Below are 23,243 nucleotides of genomic sequence, written 5' to 3'. Positions count from 1 at the left end.
ACAGCCATGTCCAGTGAGTCCACTTACTGTCTCTGGCGTGCACCTTGAGCGCTCGCAGGCCGGACATGCCACTCCTCATCACCACCATATTGGCGCCGGTGTCCTTGTCCACCCTCTCAATGACCTCGTAGTCCAGGTCGGTGTAGTAGAGGTGGTTCTGGTAGACCGTCAGGCCCCAGGGGTGAGACAGGCCGCTGACCACCGTCACCCGGCTCACACCGTCCATAGTGCCGCACTCGATCTGGGCACACGGGGAAGGAGAGCAGAGAGGGAGAGGTGGTTAAAGGTAGATGAAATAGGACAATAAAAGTTGGTCGGTTGACAACAATGAAATGGTTGGTTGGTAGCAATGATTTCTCCTCTTGTTAAGACCCTATCCTCATATAGCACCCGAGAGAGCGTTCTTTACTGTGATTATGGGCACATCGGTGATACGGATAGGCACAATGCGCAGCCAGATACCAGTGGCAGCACCAAGGTAGAACATCCTAAAGGCTATCATAGCTTTTATGCAACTGTTACCAACGCATGTGTACTGTCTGAAAAGTTTTCCCCAAACTGTGTGTACATACATGAAAATAAAACTACAAGCGAAAGATTGCTAGCTAGCTCCCTGGTTACCACTGGAGCTGGCATAACAACCAATAGAGTATGACTAGCAATTATCAGCATGGTTGGATCACATCAGATTGCTTGAGCGGAAAATACCTGTTGTATAATGTAACTTTGAATAATCTGAAACTACTTAGTAGGATGTATGCTATAAATATATATCATACAAATTATATCTGCATAAAAAGGTGGGTAAACTATTTCACAAATAAAAAGGTGGGTAAACTAAGTGGAGATGAGTTTACTTTCCACTCCATCCCCAAAAGGCAGTGTGCAATGAAATGTAAGTGAATATGTTTTTGTTCTTCGTCCATGCTGTGTCTACAATATGCATCTGAGTGCAAGTGTGTATGCAAGCATGTACTGTATCTGTGAGTATATACAGTATGTGCACATGGCAGAAGCATGTATACCTACCACCCCAGTGTTCGCCACACCCCAGTACAGTTTGCTGGCAGAGATGTCGGCGGTGATAAATCCAATGTTAGCCAGGTTGCCTGTGTAGAGGTTCCTGAGGTTTCCTCCGTCCATGTCAGAACTGGCAACCTTAGGAGGAACCCCGCTGTCTGACCCCTTATCTGTCCAAAACAGCTTTCTGTGGAGGACAAGGGTCAACGTGAGAAACAATCAAAGAGATATGAGACTTTTCAGATATCACTAATTTGGCAGAAATAATGTGTGATTTCTGATTATGAGCATCCCCATGCAGTATGGACACAGTATCTTTGTTTAAGAATGCCAAAAGTTTTAAAATCTAGCTGCATGTGTAAATGCTCTCTGGAAAAAAACAAAACATACTTTTGTCTATATTATTGAATTCAAATAAGACAGCAAATGCTGCCTATGTTTTATTTTTTCGAAATGAGGAGATGCTTCACCCTCGGGCGGGGTCCAGGACTATTCCAGTGGGCTCTCCTGTTCCCTCTGGTTTGCCCGTGGAGGTGATGAGGGTCTTCCTGTACAGCTGGTCTCCATCCACCCGGATAACCTGTGTAGAGAGTTCAGTTTATTTACTTGCACAGTGAGAAAACCAGGAAGTGAAGTGGCAAAAAATGGTGGCAAATCACAATGAAAAAACAAGATGAAAGCAAGATGAAAAATAGTCAAGGTGCTTGTGAAAAATATCTCACATTTAAAGAAATAAAAAACAAACAAATGAAATCAGATCAAGATGACAAGCTAGTAGTGGAACTAAATGAGAATAAAATGTGTTATGATAGGAAAGGGGAGAGGAATATATTTAGTGTTCCTGGTGTCACTTATCCTCTCAGAGTGATCCTCTTCCTAGTCTTTTTAACTGACTTGTTGGAAGCATGCAAGCCTAGTTTTGGCCTAGTCAGAATCTATTTCATTTTGTATTCTCAGTTATCATGTACACTCAACAGCATTTTTTTCTCAGATAAGAAATTCATTGATCTTTACCTCTATGGATTTCATGGTGGGATTGGTATAATACATCATGCGGCTTATCCAATCAAAAGCCAGACCAGAAGGTGAGCCACTGAAAGCAGCCGGAGCAAACTGAGTCCTGTTGGTACCGCTGGTTTTCACTCTCCATATTGATCCCTGATCAGGGGAGCGAAATCAGAGATGGGCAAAAATACATCAAAATGCAGCATTTTGCAAACTGCAAATACTCAACAAAGGCATGAAAATTAATGTCAAGAGACATTTAAATAAACAACATACACGGCAATACTTTACTGCACATTTCAATTACATTACTTAAACTAAATTAATGACATTACTCAAACTAAAAATTGGCTTTAAGCTAAATGTAACCCTTGAATAGAATCCCCCTTTAAAAGGACAAAACAAATTTACTACGCCCAAAACACCTCTACAAGAATATAGGACATTTAGTGAAGCATGACAAAAATATACACAATTGTCTATTATAACATATTTTTAATCAGATACCACAGTAAATTGATGATATACAATAAAAACATTGTCTCAAGGTTCAACATAACCTGTCACTCACAGTGCTCTGCACCCAATAGACGTACTGCTCCTGGTCGTCAAAGTCGATGTCGCGCCCCTGGGTGATGCCGGACACGGGGGCCATCGCGTTGTTGGAGGGGTCAGCGGGGTCCAGAGGAATCCCAAAGATCGCCGACTCTCTCACCACCATCAGGAATGGAGTTTCATCTTATAGAATAGAATATAATAGAACAATATAGAATAGAACAGAACAGAACAATATAGAAAAACATATAATAGAATAGAATAGAACAGAACAATATAGAATAGAACAGAACAGAACAGAACAGAATAGAACAACACAGAGCAGAATAGAATAGAATAGAACACAGAAAACATGATGGATCGGAATGGAATACACCACACAAAGAAAAAGCAAATGATGGTAGAGAATATAAATTAGTAGAAACACAAATTAAATAAAGTCAGTATCTAAGTCAGAATCTTAGTACATTTACATGTACTAAGATTCTGACATGGTGACATCACCTGAACACAAGTGACCTGTCAAAGGTAAAAGATTCTGTAAGAAGCACCTTTGATGCAGGTCCGTTTGTCAGCGTCCAGCTTCCACCCAGACTGACAGTGGCAGGTGTAGTACCTGGGCCTCAGGCCGGACAGCAGGCACAGCTGCGTGCACAGGTGGTCCCTGCATGGGTTGACAGCTGCACACACAACCACAGTGTCACGTTCAGAAGGCCTTCATGTGACTTTGAGACATTAAAGTGATGATCAAAGAGACTCCTGAGATTTTTTTTTTTTTTTTTTCTGGTGACATCTTTGGTCATTGCTGTGGTGATCATTTGGCAATCAAACAGTGTATGATGTCTTTGTCCTTGGATCTCCTGTTGATGAAGTTTGAGTTTCTGTGGGTATTGGTCTATGGTAGTTATCGCTGCTCATGTTAACTACTGAGTTCTTCTTCTATTTCCAAACAAACCCCTGTTGCTGCTTCTGGTAAGGTAAAACACATCACTTCCTGTGCGCCAGAGGATTATTCCCAACGTGGCAAAATTTGTATCCCCTAAGAAATTATAATGGAGGAAATGTGCTTAATAAATGACAAGTAGACTGACAACTTCTTCGTAGAATCAATGGGAGTGTTATGTTTGTGATATTAATTATGTGAGATATTATGTGAAATCAAAGCGAAGATACACCACCAGGGGAAACGCATTGGGGAAACTAATTTTGACACAACACCGGGTGTTTAGAATAGCAAATGTAGCAAATGTAAAAGCTTTCATGAACCAGGTATAGGTTGAATCACTATTGTGCTATATCACACAGATATAGAGTGCCAAAACAGAAATGTATTAATATTAAAATGTCACAGATTATTTTTTAACGTTCATATAATGCTCTTAATATAAATTTCAAACTTCCAAGAAGATACTCTCCCCATCTTGCTGTACAACTCTCAACCTACTTTCATTTTCATTTACTTGGGTAAGCAGCGACATAGAAACCTGTACTGGCATGGATGTCTCTCTCTCTAGAAGGCTCAACATATAATTTTAACCCTAACCCTATACACGCTTTAAGCACGGGTAAGACATACACTCACCCACACTAGACTTACGCTGCACTGACATACGACTGTCCAACACATTTCAGAAAATGTATACCTTGATATAATATTTAGGAGTTATTGTTGTTTTATCAGAAGCTACCTGCAGGCTGTTTGATGGGATGGTCCATGACGATGCCCATGGGCTGGTAGACGTTGTTCAGCAGAGTGGTGATGTTGCCACCGTGGAACTTGTTGGTCCTCATCACCTGGCTGGTGTAGCGCTCCGACCAGTAGATGTGGTCCTCGAAGATGGTCATACCATGTGGGTGTTGGAGAACCTGCAGGAAAGACGGCATGCAAAGAAACTTGTGGGTCACTGGGTTAAGCATTTTTAACATTCATTTATCTAGGGAAAGGTTTTGCTGAGCGCTGAGCTTGCCCCTGCCCAGATTTATCCCATTTCTCTAACTTTGTATGAAACACTACATGACATTTCTCAGAGTTTGAACCTTTTTGAAAATGGAAGAGAGGTCAGAATACTTTTGTCTCAGACAGTGAAATATGATACTGCTACTGCTACAAAGGACCCACACCCATTCAAGGGAGAAAATAATCCGTCATGAGTCAGTGAATACATAAATGACACCAGGAACACTGTAAATATATTCCTCTCCCCTTTCCTATCATAGTGACAAAATGATGCTTTGACACCAAGACAGCTATAATAATCTGTGCTTGTGTTCTTTTCTCATTTCACCTGCAAAAATGTGTAATCGTTTTCTCTTTTTTCTGTTTTTTGCACTGTTTTTCTCACCATGCACTCCCCCCTAAACCAAACTAAACTTACTATGTCACTAGCCATGACCTGCTGACGGTTGTTGCCGTCATAGTCACAGTAGTCGATGTACTTGAGGTAGGCGTCTGCAAAGTAGACCCTGCGCGTGGTGTAGTCGAGGGCCAGGCCGTTGGGCCAGTAGAGCTTTGTGCTGACGATGACCCGTCTCATGACTCCATCCATGTCAGCCCGCTCGATCCTGGGGTTCTGACCCCAGTCTGACCAGAACATCAGGTTGGTACTGGGAGGAATGACACAGTTTGATAAGGACCAAACATAACACAAAGTTAATCTAAGACTAAATGCTTTCATCACTTTGCCCCAAAGGAAGAGCCTCCTCTTACTGGTCACGGGGGTCCAGAGCCAGTCCACGGGGGCTGGTTACATTCTTGGTGAGGAGGACCTTCCTGAAGCGGCCATCCAGAGTGGACACCTCGATGTTCTCCATGACAGAGTCGGTCCAGTAGAGGTTCCGACCCACCCAGTCCACAGCTATACTCTCTGGTACCATCAGACCAGTGGAGAACACCTGGAACAGCAGAGACAGGAGTAAAGGTTCAATTTAGTTTACATTGTTTTTTGTTTTCTTGTACAGCACTGATGTTGAGATGCTACATATTACAGAAATATAGCAATTAGCTTGCAAGTATGAAGATCATGTGACTAAAGCAGACAAAAAATGTAAAATTAGCACTTCACTCTCCTACCTCCCGTCTGTCGGTGCCGTTCTGGTAGGCGCTCCATATCTTCTTCTGCGAGGCGTCGGCCCAGTAGATCCTGGAGGTCTCGCGGTCAAAGTCCACCGTCACGATGGCCGAGCCGCTGATCACCGGACGCACCTGGGGAGGTTTCATGTTGATCCGGTTGGCGATGATCTGGCTACGCTTGGTAACCAGAAGCACGGCTGCCGCAGGGTCTGATGGGAGAGAAATATCATGATTCCTGCCGACTTTTACACTTGAAGCAGATCTTTGTGGACAACATTACATCTTCGGGAATTTCATGGTATTATAAATACTATGTTTTGTTACTATGTCATACTGTTAACTGTCAGTATCAAAGAGGTCATATGATACACTCATCATGCAAAACAAAAAGTGTAAAGCTTGTGATGTAATTAGAGATTTTTCACTGTTGATACAAACACATGCACACTGACTTAACAATATAGACTTAGACGTACTCCAATTTTCTCTATTAGAGAGATATAACAATCTATGAATTAAAACGCCAGAAAATCTCTGCTGCTGATTACCCTATTCTAGTCTGGTATTAATCAATCCAACACCAGAGTCAGTATCAGTGCAGCTTTATTTGTAATGTTAGGTTGGCTGCTCACCAACAGCTTTGCAGGTGCGTCCATCAGGCTCGAGGAGGTAGCCGTCTGAGCAGTAGCATCTGAAGGTCCCTCTCTCGTTGTAGCACTGCTGGCTACAGAAACCCGGGATCAGACACTCGTTGATGTCGTCACAGGTCTTGGAGTCGTTGAGGAGCTGGTATCCCGGCGGACAGGTGCACTGGGCCCCGAATGGCCCTTGGATACAGCCGTCACTGCAGCCGCCGTTGTTCAGCGCACAGTCCTCCTGGTCTATAGGGAACGACATGGAAGTGAGGGAGTTAAATGTTACGCGCATTGTGCCGAGTTTTGATTTGGTTTATTGTCCATTTCACTGGCGTCTTTGTCTTTATGGTTTTCCCTTTTCTTTTTTTCTTTTTGGGTGAGATCTTATAAGTCACTTTCTTCTTCTCGCTTTTTCAGTGTTTTATCATTTGTATGTGCAATTAAACAAAAACTAAACGTAAGTAAGCATGCCATATTCAAAATTGTGCTCTACAATAAAGTTCTAAGAATCTGTTCAAGCGTCCTGCATTTGTTCAGATGTCCTAAAAAGTTTAAAGATTTTTTGTCCTTAACTGGGCTGTAATTAGTTTCCCCATTGAGATTTTAATTAGTTTTATTAGATATTGTGTTGTAATGGTTTGTTTTGATTTGGATTCATATAAAGCCCTGGTCACTCTTCAAATCATTAAAAACAACTTAATTGCAAGGAAACAATATTCTTTCAACAGTATTCTTCACTAATCATATATATAATGTGATACTTTTGAAACTCACTGCAGATCGGAGACTCGTCTGCTCCGTTGGGGCAGTCCCTCTGGCCATTGCAGACCTTGTCCAGGTCAATGCACACCTGGTCGGTGGGGCACTGCCACTGTCCGGAGGGACACCTAAATGGAGGGGTGGGGCAGTTCTGCTCGTCGCTCATGTCCCGGCAGTCGTTGTCGCCGTCACACAACCAGCTCTGCGAGATGCATATCTTGTTGGCACACTGGAAGTAGTTTGGCCGGCAGGTGATCGGCGCGCAGGAGTTGTGTTCGTCAGACCCGTCCTCGCAGTCCGGGTGGCCGTCGCACTCCCACTCGTCTGGTATGCAGAAGCCGTCGGTCTGGCACTGGAACTCGTCTTTGTGGCAGAGACCTGGACCTCGAGTGGCTGGGGAGCACAGACATTTCCAAATGGTTAAAATCTGAGTGGGTTTCTTCTGAGATCTTTCAGTAAACCATCCAGAAACCTGAAACTTTGTCTGAAACTCAAGAATTCATGTTTATTTATAAAGCATTTCATGTAGAGTTGCTCTGTTTTTTATTTGCGTTTTCATTGAGTCATGTCAAAGACAATTTATTTCTCTGACAGTCCCCATTAGATACTTTCAAAACTACCCTTTTCAAAAATACTACTTTCAGATATATTTCTGACATAATTTCTTTTGTTTTACACAGCATCAATATACAAATCAGTCAGTGCAGTTGACTTACGACAGTCTCTCTCGTCAGAATGGTCCCTGCAGTCGAAGACTCCATCACACTGATATCTGGAGTTGACACACTGGTCCCCACTGGCACAGGCGAACTCATAGGACTCACAGGCAAACTCTTAAAATTGGAGCGGAGGGAAAGGAGAAAGGAGAAAAGTATGAATACGAAATGTATTGCCATGCTAAAATAGAAGGCAACAAAGTACGTAAACTTGTACTGATCCCTACCACAGTCCTTCTCATCAGAGGCGTCCAGGCAGTCCTGGTCTCCGTCACACACGTAGTTGCCGTGGATACAGCGGTGGTCCGGACACAGAAAGTAGCCAGGAGCGCACGTAGAGATGGTTGAATCTGCCAGTCACAGATAAAACTCATATATAAAACAGATTTGTTTCAAAAAGCTTACAAAAAGGTAAGAACCCTTTGTATCTGCATGTGCGATATTTCTACTTGACAAGAAACAAAATAGCAAACAAACAGATGGAAGATTTGTTTTTAAAAAAGCTGAATTTCTATATAGAGTTGATCTTGATAATAGCATGTGAAGATCATATGAAAACCTTAGACTAGTGGTCTTCAATCCTGGTCCTTCCTAACCAGAGTGCTGCTGGTTTGGTATCCTACTAGGTGGATCTTTACATTCACCTAGCGTGAGCAAGACACTGAACCCCTATCTGCTCACTCATTGTATGTCAAACTCAGTAAAATACCTGAAGTGAAAATGGACTGAAACCAATGTAAAAAGAAAAACATCTTTTGGTGTGTTTCTGCAGCCCCCTCATCACTTACTGCAGTTGTGTTCATCAGAGCCGTCGCCGCAGTCATTGTCTCCGTCGCACACCCAGATCTTGGAGATGCACCTGTTGTTATCACAGGTGAAGTAGTCGGTGGCGCAGGTGGTGGGGATGCGGGTGGGGCAGTTGATTTCGTCCGAACCGTCGCCGCAGTCGTCGTGGCCGTCACAGCGCCAGCTGGACAGGATGCAGTGCTTGTTGTTGCAGGTGAACGCCCGTGGAGAGCAGGTCATACCTGGAGGATGGGTAGTGGTGAAGATGTGTGAGGTGGACTTTTGGATTAATATGCTGATTTACACTTTATACAGTTGTGTTGTCAACAAAATAATTATACACAAAGTACACACTCGGTGGATGTTTGACAGTTTGATACACTACCAGTCAAAAGTTTGGACACACCTGATTGAATGTATTATGTTTTATCTTTATTTATTATCTTAAAAGCCATTTTGATCTAAAGGCTTATGCTTAAATTTGTTTTTTAGACAAATATAAATAGTGAAGTTGATGCCTACGTATGCCTTTCCATCAAGGCAAAGGGCGGCTACTTTAAAGAATCTAAAATATGAGAACGTTTTGATTTGTTTAACACCTTTTTGGTCACTGCTTAATTCCATTTGTGTTATTTCATAGTTTTCATGTCTTTACTATTATTCTAAAATGTGGAAAATAGTAAAAATAAAGAAAAATGCATGTCAAGACTTTTGACTGGTAGTGTATACACTGACATACTTAGTAACGCCCTACAACCAAACTCCCCCACCTGTATCAGTGCAGTTGACCTCATCGGTCTTGTCTATGCAGTCAGCGATCCCGTCACAGCGGTAGGCGTTGGGCCTACAGCGTCCCTCATCGCACTCGAAGCTGTAGTCCCCACAGCTGGTATCGGGCGGAGTAACCGAATCATCCTTGATGCAGTCCCTCTGATTGACCTGAAGCTTCATGCCGTACGGACAGCCGCACACTCGACTGGAGGAGGGGGTCGGGAAGCAGAAGTGGCTGCAGCGGCCGTTGGGCACCATGTTGCACCGGCTGTTGTACACTGTTGGGGAGAAGGGTGAGGAAAGCAGTCAGCGGTGTCCCGGGTTGCCATGTCCTGCCTCTCTCTCGCTCTCTATTTGTCATTTATCCTGACCTGCTCCATCTTTGTGCTGCTCTCTCTATCTCCTGGCTCTGAAATCCTCCACTGCCAGCATCAAACATATCACTTTGGAAGCACTGGAGTGTTCAATAAGCTTCATCTTCATAATAAATAAAGACCCCAGTGTCTCCCTGCATGGTGGACTTACTGCTGTGGAGGTCAGCGGAGTAGGTCTTCACATTCATGATGCCATTGATTCCTTGTCTGATCATAATGTTTTCTCCTCCATCCCTCTTCCTCATCCGGAATATGGCCATGGTCCTTGTGTCAGACACAAAAAGGTAGTCTACAAGAGAACAGATGGATGGCACAACATAGTGAGGAAGACGAAGGTGCAAAAAAAAAAAAAAATCACATCCAAGTTTAACAAATTTAATCAGTGAGCCACGACAAGCTGTGCTTTACAGTGATTTTAGAGCAGCTAAGAGGCATGACACACGTGGCTTATTAAATTGTTAAGTGTGTCATTTGCAAATGTGTACACAACAATGTACATTAAACACGGTAAACACATTTTAAAAGTAAAAACGCTGAGTCAGTAGCTTTGAAATATGTAACTGTATGTTATGTAATGTTAGGCCTATTATAAAAACAGGGTTTCCCACAAGAAATGCAGGTAGAAATGGAATAGTGATTGAAAAGTCAAATTGTATTAGCTTACTTGTAGGCTAAGGAAAGCAGAGCAAACGTCGTTCCCAATGGCATCATGGAAATAATTTGAGGTATTACTTACAAACAGAGCAAAATCCCAATGTTTAAGACAGGATATACTAATATTATTGCTTTAACGTTAGCTTAAGTTGGTTGTATCGATTTACTTTAGTCACATGATGTGCTCCCAAAATCTGTTTCTCGTTCGTCGCTATGTCGCTTTTGTCCAGCAGAGGGCGCGCTCGGACCCTTTGTTCATCATTACCTTGGTCCCAATGAAAATAAACTTATAAACAATGGAGTTGGGGATTTTTAGGGCTGTAAAGTCAAGGTGGGGCGTTCTTTTGTCAATTTGACTTACCTTGATTGCAAAGCACTGCAGAAAACCCTAAATAACATCTGAATAGAGACTAAATAACATTGTGCATAGGTAACATAGGTGTATTTGAATGGGTGGGAGTGATGAGGTGAGACCAAGCTGCCCACCTGCGTGAACTGTGAGGGAGTATGGTTGAGTGATCTGGCCGATATTGCTGAACGTCTGTCTGTCATATCCATCGATGCCAATGTAACCTATCTGGTCCAGGAGGGCGTCCACCCAGTACAGCCGGTCCATCCTGCCAAGGAATCAACCAGTCAGTGTAAAGGGATAGTCCAACCAAAATACATTCTAATATTTTATCCTCAGAGTAATTCACTGACAGCACATAAATGGGCTTACGCGTAGTCAACAGCGAGTCCGTACGGCCATCCCAGAGTCGTGTTGACGAGAGGAATGGCGTTGCTGCCATCAGTGAAGCCTCGCATTATGACCGCTGGACGGTACCAGTCAGACCAGAACAAGTAGCTGTGGGCCAACGTTGGATTGGATAGGCAAGAGGATGAATGTGTCTTTCAAATGATAGGTGTCAGGTTGTGGATTACATGTAATGCATCAAGGTAATCTGATTACAAAATATAACTATAGTCTGAAAAAACAGGTTACTTTTAGACACAAACCTAATTTTTTGCAGCCTGAAATAATACTCAGTCATGGCTGTAGCAGACATAATAACTATATTCTGTCTGGATTATCCATTTTACTTCATATTCGATACATTTTGAAGACATAAGTGGTGCAACCTGATTGGACAACTGAACTGAAGTAAAAGTATTAAAATTTGAAGCAATCAACATTATGTTTTGAAAGTACATTTTAAAACCTTGGGTATACAGCATGATGATGAAAGTGACTGTACTGCTGAGTTGGCATTAGTAATGTGATATTTAACTGCAAATGTTAACTAGTGAATGTGTTGTAATGTGTAAGCTGTTTTCTGTGATTTCCTTGCAAACTGAACTCCCTTCAGAACAAGCAGTGGCATCTTGTACAGACATGATTAAGGGAATCTCTAGTGATGAAGTAGCGCACTCACCCGGCACTGGGATGCACTGCGATTCCCTTTGGGTTCCTCAGTCCGTTCACAACGTCTCGTCTGGACTTGTCTGCTACTCTGAAGGCCACCACCGTCTTGTAGGAGCTCGTGGTCCAGAACAAAACTTTGGAGGTCCAGTCGTAGGCCATGGCATCCACCGTTCCCAATCTGTACCCTGTCAAAATCTGCTGACCTGGGGAGCAAAAAGGGAATCCATCAATAGAGTGACAACTGAACCACAGGTTTTGGAATAGAGCTGTGAAAATAGAATTTAACCTATAACCTGCAACCTATAGATAACAAATCAACTTACTTACTTAGTTCTACATTTGACACAATATAAACAAAACCTCTGTATTGTTTTTTTGCAGGTCATCTCTAGTCGTAATAGTGGTTCATCACACAACTCTCGGACAGACTCACTGGTGCCGTTGAGGTTTGACTTATAGACGAGGCCTCTGCCCCTGTCGTTGTAGAAGATGGCTTCCTCGTTGGCGTCAAACTCCACAGCGGAGCAGGAGAGCGTGGAGCTGAGCCCCGTGAGCGGCAGCGTGACGTCCTCCTGCAGGGAAATGTTCAGAGGGATTCCCCGCACCGCCAGGGAGGTGGCCAGCAGCAAGTAGTCCTTCAGCTCTGTTCAAAGAGTGCGTGAGAGTGGTGACTAGCAGGCGTACTCTCGTCAAAAACAATCAAATCCCCAGTTCTTCTTCTAACTATGAGGACTGCACAATATTGACAAAAAAACACTGTAGCAATACTGTAGCTTATTCTTTTGCTCAATATTGGGATTGCGGGATGAATTGCTTTATATGTGCAGATAGCTCTTTTTATATAATTTTGTTGATCAGTAATTGGAAAAAAACAATTTGAAAGGGAAAAATTATATGATAATCCACTTGACTGCTTGATTGTAATGCAAGATGGACAACTTTATTTGAAGGCCAAAGTTTCTAGACAACACCAGAAGTCAACATAACATCACATTGATTAGGAGGCTGTGTGACACAGCTTTACATATGATAATGAAAAAAAAATTGCAGCCTCTTGCAATTTGGAAATTATAGTAGTCAATATTACAATTTTGGGTTAGGGTTTAGATTTTCTTTTTCTAGTGGAGTGCCAGCAATTAACACCAGGCCATGAGAAGTATCGTGAACTGAGTAGTAAACCAGCTCTAAAATTCAGGTCATTTGTCACTTCATCAGGAGAACTCACTAAAGCAGGTGTGGCGGTCAGGCTGCAGGTCGTAACCAAGGCGACACTTGCAGCGGAAGCCCAGACCTTCGTTGTCGGAGCGATGACTCAGGACACAGATGTGCTGACAGCCTCCGTTGTGTCTGCCACATGGGTTCATCACTGTAACACAGCACAGGTTGGTGTAGTATTTGCTATATAAGCTCTATGGATGAGACTCAGTGTGCTTGTGGTGTTAAACAATAAGACATCTAACTTTTTAAAACTGAAGAGTGCCAAGTACTTTTTTCTTTATTGAGCCAATATTCAGACTGAGAGAGAAACAGAGGAGGGAAGCCATACTAAACTGCAGCCTGATCAGGTGTTTGAACCACTGCACCATCTCTGAGCACTGAGTTTTACTTTAATAAAAAGATCTATCTGACTGGCTTTGGGCTGGACGTCCCCCTCCTTACCAACAGGCTGCAGGACAGGGTGTGAGATGACCACATGGCCCGGTCGCTTTGCTGTGCGGTAGAGGAGTGTTGGGTTGCTGCCGTTGAACCGGTTGGATCGCACCACGCCCATCTTGGTCCAGTCGGTGAAGAACACATGGTTCTCAAACACGGCTATTCCGAACGGATGCGGAGCCTGGGTCCCACCGTAGAGCACCGTTTTCCTGAGGAACGACAAAAACACCTCAGAGCATGACCAACAAGGTTTAGTCCCGGGTTACTCTCCAGGACGTCAGCCTTAATTCTTGCCAAACTACCAGCACAAGCAGCAACATTTTCAGCACAGTCTGCTTACCTGTCTAAACCACTGTAGGTGACTGTCTCCACCGTGTCAAAGTGGCTGTCGGACCAGTAGACCCTCTGGGTGACGATGTCCAGGGTAATGCCTGTTGGGATGCCAAGCCGGCTCTTCACCAGTTCGACGCGGTTGCTCCCATCCATGTATGCGCGTTCCAGCTTCATCTGCTCACTGGCGTAGCCCATGTCTGTGAAGAACATGTAGCTGCAGAAAAGCAAAAAAAAAAATTACTTACTAGCAGCTATTTTATGCTAGCTCATGTGAGGGTTTTAAAACTCTCTTGGAGTTATGAGATCTTTAAATGAATGCTCAAACTCAGCCTCTCCCCCAATTTCATTATGTAGGGGACAATAATGCTAATACAATACTACTACTAATAATAATACTCATTCTAATACTACAATAACAACATCACATTACAAAGTTGCAAAGACCTGTCAGATTTCAGCTATCTGATAATAGCCAACCCACGCAGTGACGACTGATACTGTTGGCCCTGTTCTGGCATGCTCAGCTGCTTTTCTCCATTAAAGAGTAAAAGGACTGAAACCCAAGCACCCACCCCTCTGTAGGGTCCAGGGCCAGTCCATGAGGAGTCTGCAGGTTCTCAGCCACCAGCGTGACCCGATTCCCCCCATCGAAGTCGCACATGTCGATGCGCTCCACCCGGGCCTCCAACACATAGAGTTTGAAGTTGATCCAGTCCACAGCGATGTTCTGGGCGCTGTGGACCGCAGCAGTCAGGACCTCCTTAATGTCGCCTCCGTTGTAGTTGGCAGAGTAAACCTGGAGACAGAATGACAGGGCTTGACAGAGCAATGGAGGGATTTCAGTCTGGGCATGTAGGGGAAGTGAATGGGCTTTCCCTCCCTCGACAGCTACTGTCCTGCTGCCCTTGAGCAAGGCAACAGCTGTGGGTTAAATCCACAGAAAAAATAAAGAAAAACGCTTTCCTTGAATAAATAAAAGCTGAAAAGTAGAAACAATATTTATCAAGCCCTCTCTGCACAAACCACTTATTCAATCAAACTGCTCAATTTTAGTGGTGCAACAAATTAAGGTAGTGTTTGTTACTTGTCAACTTGCAAGGTGACACTAGTTACACCAAATTTGGACAGATTCACAAATTTGGATACACAAATACCTTGTGTATATAAGTTTGTAACCATATGAAGCAGCTATGAAGTACATAAAGGATGCTGGATCTGGTTCCAGGGACATAAAAATATCACCAGACAATTATTTGGACTGACCTTTTGAGTGTTGGTGTCGGTCCAGAAGACCATCTGGCTGTGCCAGTGGTACGCCACGCCCACAGAGTATCCTCTGCCCTGGGACGGCACCAGAGTGCGGACATAGCGCCCGTGTATGTCGGACATCATCACATCACCCCCGTTGGTGAAGATGAGCTGTGGCATTCCAGCTGGAACACACAAATTGCAAACCTCAATAGTTTATTGATTTCTGTTAATTTCTTTTGTTGGATAATTCTGAAACACTTCAACATTTCAATAAACAGTCTATGTGGCAGACTATTTGTAAAGCCTGAGAAAAACATCAACTTTCTATGATAGCTGAGCTTGTTCAGGAATATGCATGTTATACACAACAGTATAGCCTATCTTGTAAACCCATGTTTTATTCAAGTGTATGACACTTAAAGTAAATATTGTATCATATAAAGAAACAAAAATATTTCAAGAAGCAGATTCTCCAGTTTGCCTGTTAAGAATAATTCTATGTTATTGAGGTTTTGAATAATTTCCCAAATTAAACAATGGTATTGGTTCTTAAAGAAGTCCTGAAGCCATACAAACTGATAACCTCTCCTTATGATCAACACACACTCAGGTTATATCATGATCATTTTTAAGTCTTGTGTCTTTAACTGCTTCATGAAATATCCCACTAGACAGCTGCCTGCCTCTCCCTGTACCTGACACGTTGGCTCTGCACATGTGACCCTGCTCCAAGAAGTATCCGTCAGCACAGCTGCAGCGGTGTGTCCCGGGACGGTCTTCACACAGCTGGTCACAGATCCCCCAGATCTGACAGTCATTATAGTCTGCAATAAAGCAGAGAAATGCATTTACATTTTTTTTTTTACATTTATGTGATGCTATTATCCAGTGTGACTTACAGCACAATGAGTGTAACAGTAGAGTACTGTAGGCTTGAAGTCCAAGATCCCCAATATTACAAACAACCAATAGTAAGGAATGCAAAGGTCAACATCACAGCACCTAGACAATATATGTAACACATTCCTGTGTCCCTAATATGATAGAGAAGTGCTATGTAAAGAAAAAAGCACCAGGAAGAAAACATAAATAGGGTATTTTTGTTGGCAGTGTTGATTGTTGATTGTATTATTAAATGTAATTATAACAGATGGTGTAGTGTGCAAAAATAGCATAGCGACATCCCTGTAACAGTAAAGAGCAGTCACTGAATGACCAACATGGCAAATCATTCTTAATTTACATTCCAATGAAAATGTTAATTAAAATCAGAAGATCAAGAAAAATCTATTAAATAAAATAAAATGTTTTGAATAATTTACATAATAATAATAATTTACAACGTTTCTGGATAGATCAACTTCTTCCACTGTGAAGTAACTGGTAGCTTGGAAAACTACACTTTAAAAGAAGCTTCCCCTAAACTGTCTACGGCGATAGTGGCTGTCAACGAGGCCATATCACTCTGTAGCTGAGGATTGTTCTTCATAACAACAAATATCACAGTTGGCACTCACCCACACAGGACCGGCTGTCATTGGCTACGATGTAACCATCAGGACAGTAGCAGGCTCCTCCCTGAGGGGACAAGTGGCAGAGGAACTCACAGCTCAGGGCAGAGCACCGGTCCAGACCTGGGAGTAGAGACGGAATCATTAGAAATAAAAATACCAGTCAAATCTAGGTTCAAATGTCACAATATCACAAAGATGCTGCCTTGTCTGCCCATAATCATCATCATCACTATCATAATCATCATCATCATCATCACCCAGTCTGAAAGCCATTAGTGGTTCTCCTTAGAAAGTCATTGCTTTATCCAAAAGTTAATCTTAAACCAGGTGTGCGTGAATGCAGCGATAAGGAAGAGCCGTGATCATGTGTGTGTCAGACGACAGGTGATTTTTGTGAAACATTTAAAGAGCGCAATATAATTCTTTCAACCTTGACACTTAACTTTACTGCCCTATGAAAATGCTACAAATGTGTCGCCTGCTACGTTTCCCCAGATTTCTCAAACCTATGTGACATTTAATTCAGTTAATTTCAATTCAGTTCACTTTTCCCTGTCAGGCTGTATTCACGGTAGGCATAAAGACATGAAAAACACACACCCTGCATATATAAACAGATGGCAGTAATCTCGACAAACAATAAATTAATCTACTTTATGTATGTGGAACTTACTGCAAGTTTTCTGTGCCTTGGTGTGGGTCTCATGTGCCTAGATTTCTCAAACCTATGCGTGACTTACTGCAGGTTTGTTGTGCAGTGGAGTTCGTCTCGTCCGTTCCTCCCGGACAGTCAGGTTTGCCGTCACACACTTTTCCCACTGGTATACAGACTGGTGAGCCCGGGCATCCCCACTCACCAGGGTAACAGTCTCTGGAGTTACTGTCTGAACAGGTTCAATCACAAACCAGGGAAACACTTTATCACAGCGTATAGATAAAAGTGTTGTTATACCCTTGTAAGTATATTATGTATAAGGAAGATTTTCATTATGTACTATTATTTCATCAGGTGTTATTGTGTGCTTTCAATACTTTTTCCATAAGTTGATACACAGGCTAATACAATGGATAAAGTGTTGTCCAAGGCAGTTTTCTACTTTGAACTTTAACTTCTGAGGAGTTTCATTCAAAAACTCTGTCTCTGTTGTGACAAACAGTTGCCACTTGAAATTCATCATTCAGTAGTTCAAAAATATTCATGCTATCCCCAAAATGTTTGTTATTTCTAAAGTCTTACATTGCTAGGAATTCAAATGTTTTTTTTTCCCAAAATGTGTTTTCTCTTCCATGTCAATAATCATTTAGTCAAAGTCACTATTTTACAATGGATATCTCATTTTGGAATGAAACTCTTCAACTATAACATTGGAGCAAAACAGACATTTTACTGATTTGCTATTAAAAGACAGGTTGGCCATATCGTAAGGAACTTGCTTCTTCATTCTTCTTCATTTTTGCTAAATGAAAAAAGCCTCTCACCACATCCTCTCTCATCACTGTAGTCCCCACAGTCGTTGAACTGGTCACACACCCAGGACTGAGGAATACATCGGCCGCTGGAGCAGGTGAACTCACTTCCGCTACAACTCTGGTACTCTGAGGAAGAGATGGGTAACAATAACCTCTCTCTTATGTTCAGGGTTCCTCCAACTTTTCCATTTTGAAATTCCATACCTTTTCCAGATCTTAATTTCAAACAAATACAGTATGTGAAGTAACAGTAGGTCTACAATTAGATAAAACGTAAAAGTCACCTGACCATGTACATTTTGTGCAAATTTATATAGACTAATGAACAGTTTGTAATGAACAGAAACAAATGAACAGTTAAAACTTAACTGTATGCTGACAGTTAAGTGATATAATATAATAATGCAGCTACATGATTGTTCCAGTGGCATGAAAGTCTAATCCGTCTGTTGTCTTCAGTCAGTGTCATCCTTACCACAGCCTTGCTCATCACTGTTGTCCCCACAGTCGTCCCAGTGGTCGCACACAAAGGACAGTGGGATACAGTAGCCGTTTGCACACTGGTACTGGTGCAGGGGGCAGTGCTGAGTCGCTGAAAGAAAACACAGTATTTCAATTACTTGCAGCCAGGTAATCTGTCAATAACTGATTGAGCCCCACTTCAAATGAAACAACCTCATAGAAAGACTTCAGTCGATATAAAGGATGGCAACACTATTTTAGATACTTGTAAGTACAAGTTAATGAAATAATACATGTCACTGCATCGCCCAGCCATAGACACATGTCTGATTTGAGTCATTTCCACTCACTGCAGTTGGACTCATCGGAGCCGTCTCTGCAGTCCTGGAGCCCGTTGCAGTGCTGAGAGTTGTTGTAGCACGCTCCATTGGCACAAGTCTTCTCAGTGCAAGGTGGATAGTCTGGGGAAAAACATGCACAACTTACTATCAAGTAGAAGGAGCATGGCATTTATTTTAATATGATGTCAGTTCATAAAGTTTAAAATGATGCCTATAAAACAGAACCCCTTAATTAATAGAAATCCATACAAGTGTGGACACAACTATCTGACACTATATCAATCTGGTAAACTATGAAGAGGAGAAGGATTAGGGAGGAAAGTCTACTGCTGTGTTAACAAAAACGCAAACATTTATTGAATTTACAACCTGACACTACAGTACCAAGCACAACCCAACATTTTTAAGACTAGTTCCTCAATTCTTGTGTAAAGACAGCAGGAATGCTCATTTATTTTTTTCATATGAGCAAAAGAGGTTGTAAAACAATCTCAGTTTGTATGTTAGCTATTCATTCAGTATAATGAGCTGCATATATACACTGAATGTACAACATATTAAGTAAAATAATTAAAGTAAAACAAATACATACAAATACTGTATGTACTTTAGTGAATGAATGAAAATCTAATATTCTTACATTCTGTAACAACACAGCGTAAATGCAATTTATTACCAACACCAACGTAGGTTAATACACCTACACAGCGTCATAAACCGTGATTGTAAGGTATTATCACTAGTTTGTTAAATCCAGATCTAAATGTATATGTAAACTTCTTACTGCAGCTGTTCTCGTCTGAGTTGTCCAGGCAGTCCTTCACACGGTCACATCTGTATTTGCTGGGGACACACTGGCCCTCCTGGCAGGTGAACTGGTCTGGGCTGCATGTCCGTCCTCCTGAACCAGGAGCATATGAGGACTTTCAATTCAAAATGCTGCGCACCAGAACTATTTGGACAGCAACACACTTTCTTTTTGTTTTGGCTTCACAGACTTTAACTGTGGCATGTGAAACGACTAAAGGGCAGATTGCCAGCCTCATTTTAAAGCGGAACACCAGAGATTTGAAAAATTTTAATCAAATTTTATTGAAGATAATTTTAATCTGTCCAAATAATTTTGCCACCCTGAAATGGTGGACCGTGAACAAAAAAGGATGTAATTTTTCAGCCATTCATCCAATATGTCTGAAAATTGCTGTAAGGGACATCAGCCATTTTAAAACTTTTAATTATTCAGAAGGTAATAGAATATAATAGAAGAAACACTGCTGTCTGCCCATCCTTGCACATTGATCGATAATGCGCAATAAAACTGGAGTAAAACTGCAGTAAAACCTGGCAGCACTCACATAAACTATGAATATTGGGAAATGAAATAACTCTCAAAGCTATTACATTGTTTCCCTGTGTTATAAGTGTTTATTGTTCACATAAAAGAGATTCAGATTGAATTAGATTGCAAATTCTATTGCAATTATATACTCCATTCATTCTCCCATTGGAAGTCTATGGCTGTATAGTGTGATGATGCAGCCACTTGGTGGTTTTACTGCATGTTCTCGATGAACGTGCAAGCATGAGCACGCGGCACTGTCTCTTCTGTTATGTTCTATGACCTTCTGAATTACATTAAAAATATAAAAAATATAAAATGGAAATGGCTAGTGTTCCCCTTTAAGGCAATTTTCAAACATATTGAGTGAATGGTTTAAAAATTACACTCTCATTTCAGGGTGTGTACGTGTTTGGACAGATTAAATTTATCTCCAGTAAAGTGGGAATTTTTAGTATGTAGTCAAAAATTGCTACTGTGCACTGACTTCTTGAAGTCCAAAACTCGCAGAAAATCACTTTTATCTTAATTTCAGCTTCTCTTTCTAATTTTAAAACCAAAAATGAAAGAAGCGCTCTACATACCGCAGGTTCTCTGCTCATCTGAGCCGTCGGTGCAGTCTTCCTCGCCATCACAGACAAATCCCAAGGAGATACACTCGCCGCTGGTCACACACTTAAATTGCTGTGAGCTGCAAGATGGAGGCGCTGCCACAGAGAACACATGAGGAACAGTTGAAGGGTTTCTTTTCACATTAATAATACCAAAGCTTCATGCACTACTTCCCAAGATTAAGGTTAAGGTTTTATCTCTGTATTTCATAAACTACATCACGACAATTTTTATTTTATTTCCCTTTCTTGTCAGTTATTTATTTTGTGGTTTCTGTAGGCCTACCATTCTGCTCCTTTATGAGTTTTTGGTCAATTTGGTGTGTTGCCTTTTACTGTATTTTGCTTCTACTAAATAAATCACTACTACTAAATAAATCACTCTAAGGTCATTTTGACACAATTAAGGGAGACATTTCATTTTCTGATTTTCCCCAGCTAGCAGATTATTACACTAACATGTGACGTTCATATCACTTTGTGGTGAAAAATTGGCTGTCTATTTCATCTCACTGTAAAATGATTTTGCTTGGTACTGTCTGTGTAGTCAGGTGGTGGTTGTGATACTCACGACAGTTGAGCTCATCAGAGTCGTCTGCACAGTCTTTAGTCCCATCACACCTCCAGTCTATGTCAATGCACTGTCCGCTGGAGCACTGAAACTCCCCACCACCACAAGCTCCTGCAGAGAAAACACACAGACAGACAGACAGACAGCCAGAGAGATAGATAGATAGATAGATAGATAGATAGATAGATAGATAGATAGATGAGCACCAGCAACAAGGTCAATCTCATTAACCACCTCAAGATCTACTTACCTTTAAATTGTGTCAGATAATAATAAGCATGTCGCCCATTTTAGAAAATGCATTTTAAACATCTATCATCATTTATCTTTTGTGTGTGTGTGTGTGTGTGTGTTAGGGGGTGGGGGTGGGTGGCAAGCTGACTTGCAAATTCAGGATTATGTTAAGTACATTTTAATTTGGCGATAGTAATTTAGCACGTTCAATGTCTGTCATCCACCATTTTATTGTTTCTGTGACAAATGAGTTACCATGTTTATGACAGTTGCTTTTCCTTCTGTGTGCAACATTTGAGCCTGATCACATGTGATTGAGCCTTTAAACTATAGTTAATTCTTCACCATGAAGGAGCAGCTCATCCTATGACCTTGGAGTACAGTATGAGTGCCAATCGTTTGAAAGAGATAAGTGATGTCTGAATCAGCGAAGTCAGAGAAAGTCAGAGAAAACTCACTATTTACTGTGCATCTACTGTGCATTTATATCAATATTTTGTAAAATTGAGGAGAACAATGCAAACAATGACTGAACAAAATTTAAATATTGTCATTGTGATTTGTAAGGTGTCCATAAAATACCTTTTTAATGTTACTGTGAAGAACCTTGCATGGTTACACTAAGCAGTGTTAAGTGACAGCTTTAGGCATTAACTTTTGAAGGATTTAATTCAATTTGTATACCCACTTTGGAAGTAAATTCTGATGTTGACATTGTAAAATCACAGATGATTGCATCCTTTCAAATGTCAATAGTTTATGATTAAGGAACTCAAAACAGCAAATACTGTCAGTAATATGCCAAAATTCATGCAATTATTTTGTCAGAGTATGTGTCGTAGTATTTAAATTTAAAATGAGTTTCTTCATTTATAAGGAAAAGCATTTTATTAATGAAGAACAAATAAATCCCCAACTCAGTTTCATTCAGGGGAAAATAAATCAGCTAACAGTACATGCTTAACACATGGAGTGTGTATCCAAAACCCTACTGATAAAGACCAGTCCACAGTACTAAAAAATGAAACAGACTGCATACCTTGAACAAGTTGAATTCCTTGGGAGAGTAGTAGAAGAGATAGAAGATGAAGACCTTTAAGGTCCATAACTGAACGCTCAGTCTTCCTCTTCAACACTTAAAGTCTCAATGTTCAGGTGTTAGTAAGACAAAGTGTTTACTCTCATGGTAAATCTGCACCCTGCCTGCTCTTACTCCCAAATGAGCCTGGGCAAAATATGTCTTTAGGATTGAGAGTCAAACCCTAAACAACCAGGGGTCCAATAACGTGAAACGCAGTAATACAGCTTTTTATGGCTCTCTGTTTTACATAAACTTCATCTAAGATTAACTTTTACCTGTCAGGATGTTGTCTACATCAGCAAGAAAAAGTAACTACTCATTTCTGTGTAACAGTGGTGCAGGAAGGTAACACTCTATCTGAATCCTTATAATAAAAAAACTTTATAATAGATTCTCAACAGCTGAATAAGACCTGCTTTTTTATTTTTTTGATTTTAACATCCTGACACATGAAAATAAAACACTACATCACAAATAACTTGCATTATTTACTTGATAACCTCAGAAAAGCTGCCATAAAGGCTGTCATTGAGTTTCTTTGCAGGTCTAATTCAAAAGGTTATGAACCAGGTTTCTCAAAGGATTTAGAGGAACACAACTTCAATCTGAATGTTATAGTTGTATGTGTGGTGT

At 41.4% G+C, this 23,243-nt stretch overlaps 1 protein-coding gene across 1 annotated transcript in view; it reads right to left on the bottom strand.

Annotated features, from left to right (window-relative positions):
- Positions 1-22,635, bottom strand: part of lrp2b (low density lipoprotein receptor-related protein 2b) — a 52,132-nt gene extending 29,497 nt beyond the window's left edge. Inside the window, exons 1-36 of the mRNA XM_078290928.1 lie at positions 22,569-22,635; positions 21,296-21,406; positions 20,698-20,820; positions 19,559-19,675; positions 18,784-18,894; positions 18,447-18,563; positions 17,981-18,097; positions 17,242-17,385; positions 16,505-16,621; positions 15,683-15,811; positions 15,000-15,169; positions 14,309-14,532; positions 13,744-13,950; positions 13,410-13,612; positions 12,976-13,116; positions 12,184-12,393; positions 11,761-11,953; positions 11,067-11,192; positions 10,832-10,962; positions 9,843-9,980; positions 9,317-9,595; positions 8,549-8,788; positions 7,988-8,110; positions 7,761-7,877; positions 7,060-7,437; positions 6,283-6,531; positions 5,651-5,859; positions 5,288-5,472; positions 4,956-5,184; positions 4,269-4,446; positions 3,132-3,260; positions 2,597-2,763; positions 2,035-2,178; positions 1,491-1,600; positions 1,030-1,207; positions 28-241 (exon numbers count right to left, since the gene is read on the bottom strand). Coding sequence (XP_078147054.1) covers positions 28-241; positions 1,030-1,207; positions 1,491-1,600; positions 2,035-2,178; positions 2,597-2,763; positions 3,132-3,260; positions 4,269-4,446; positions 4,956-5,184; positions 5,288-5,472; positions 5,651-5,859; positions 6,283-6,531; positions 7,060-7,437; positions 7,761-7,877; positions 7,988-8,110; positions 8,549-8,788; positions 9,317-9,595; positions 9,843-9,980; positions 10,832-10,962; positions 11,067-11,192; positions 11,761-11,953; positions 12,184-12,393; positions 12,976-13,116; positions 13,410-13,612; positions 13,744-13,950; positions 14,309-14,532; positions 15,000-15,169; positions 15,683-15,811; positions 16,505-16,621; positions 17,242-17,385; positions 17,981-18,097; positions 18,447-18,563; positions 18,784-18,894; positions 19,559-19,675; positions 20,698-20,820; positions 21,296-21,406; positions 22,569-22,635 — 6,025 coding nt within the window. The remainder of the gene's footprint in view (positions 1-27; positions 242-1,029; positions 1,208-1,490; positions 1,601-2,034; positions 2,179-2,596; positions 2,764-3,131; positions 3,261-4,268; positions 4,447-4,955; positions 5,185-5,287; positions 5,473-5,650; positions 5,860-6,282; positions 6,532-7,059; positions 7,438-7,760; positions 7,878-7,987; positions 8,111-8,548; positions 8,789-9,316; positions 9,596-9,842; positions 9,981-10,831; positions 10,963-11,066; positions 11,193-11,760; positions 11,954-12,183; positions 12,394-12,975; positions 13,117-13,409; positions 13,613-13,743; positions 13,951-14,308; positions 14,533-14,999; positions 15,170-15,682; positions 15,812-16,504; positions 16,622-17,241; positions 17,386-17,980; positions 18,098-18,446; positions 18,564-18,783; positions 18,895-19,558; positions 19,676-20,697; positions 20,821-21,295; positions 21,407-22,568) is intronic.
- Positions 22,636-23,243: the final 608 nt, after the last annotated feature.

This window comes from Centroberyx gerrardi, chromosome 20 (genome assembly GCF_048128805.1).
Source record: "Centroberyx gerrardi isolate f3 chromosome 20, fCenGer3.hap1.cur.20231027, whole genome shotgun sequence".
NCBI classification, from domain to species: Eukaryota; Metazoa; Chordata; class Actinopteri; order Beryciformes; family Berycidae; genus Centroberyx; species Centroberyx gerrardi.
This window is presented reverse-complemented; position numbering and strand designations above follow the sequence as displayed.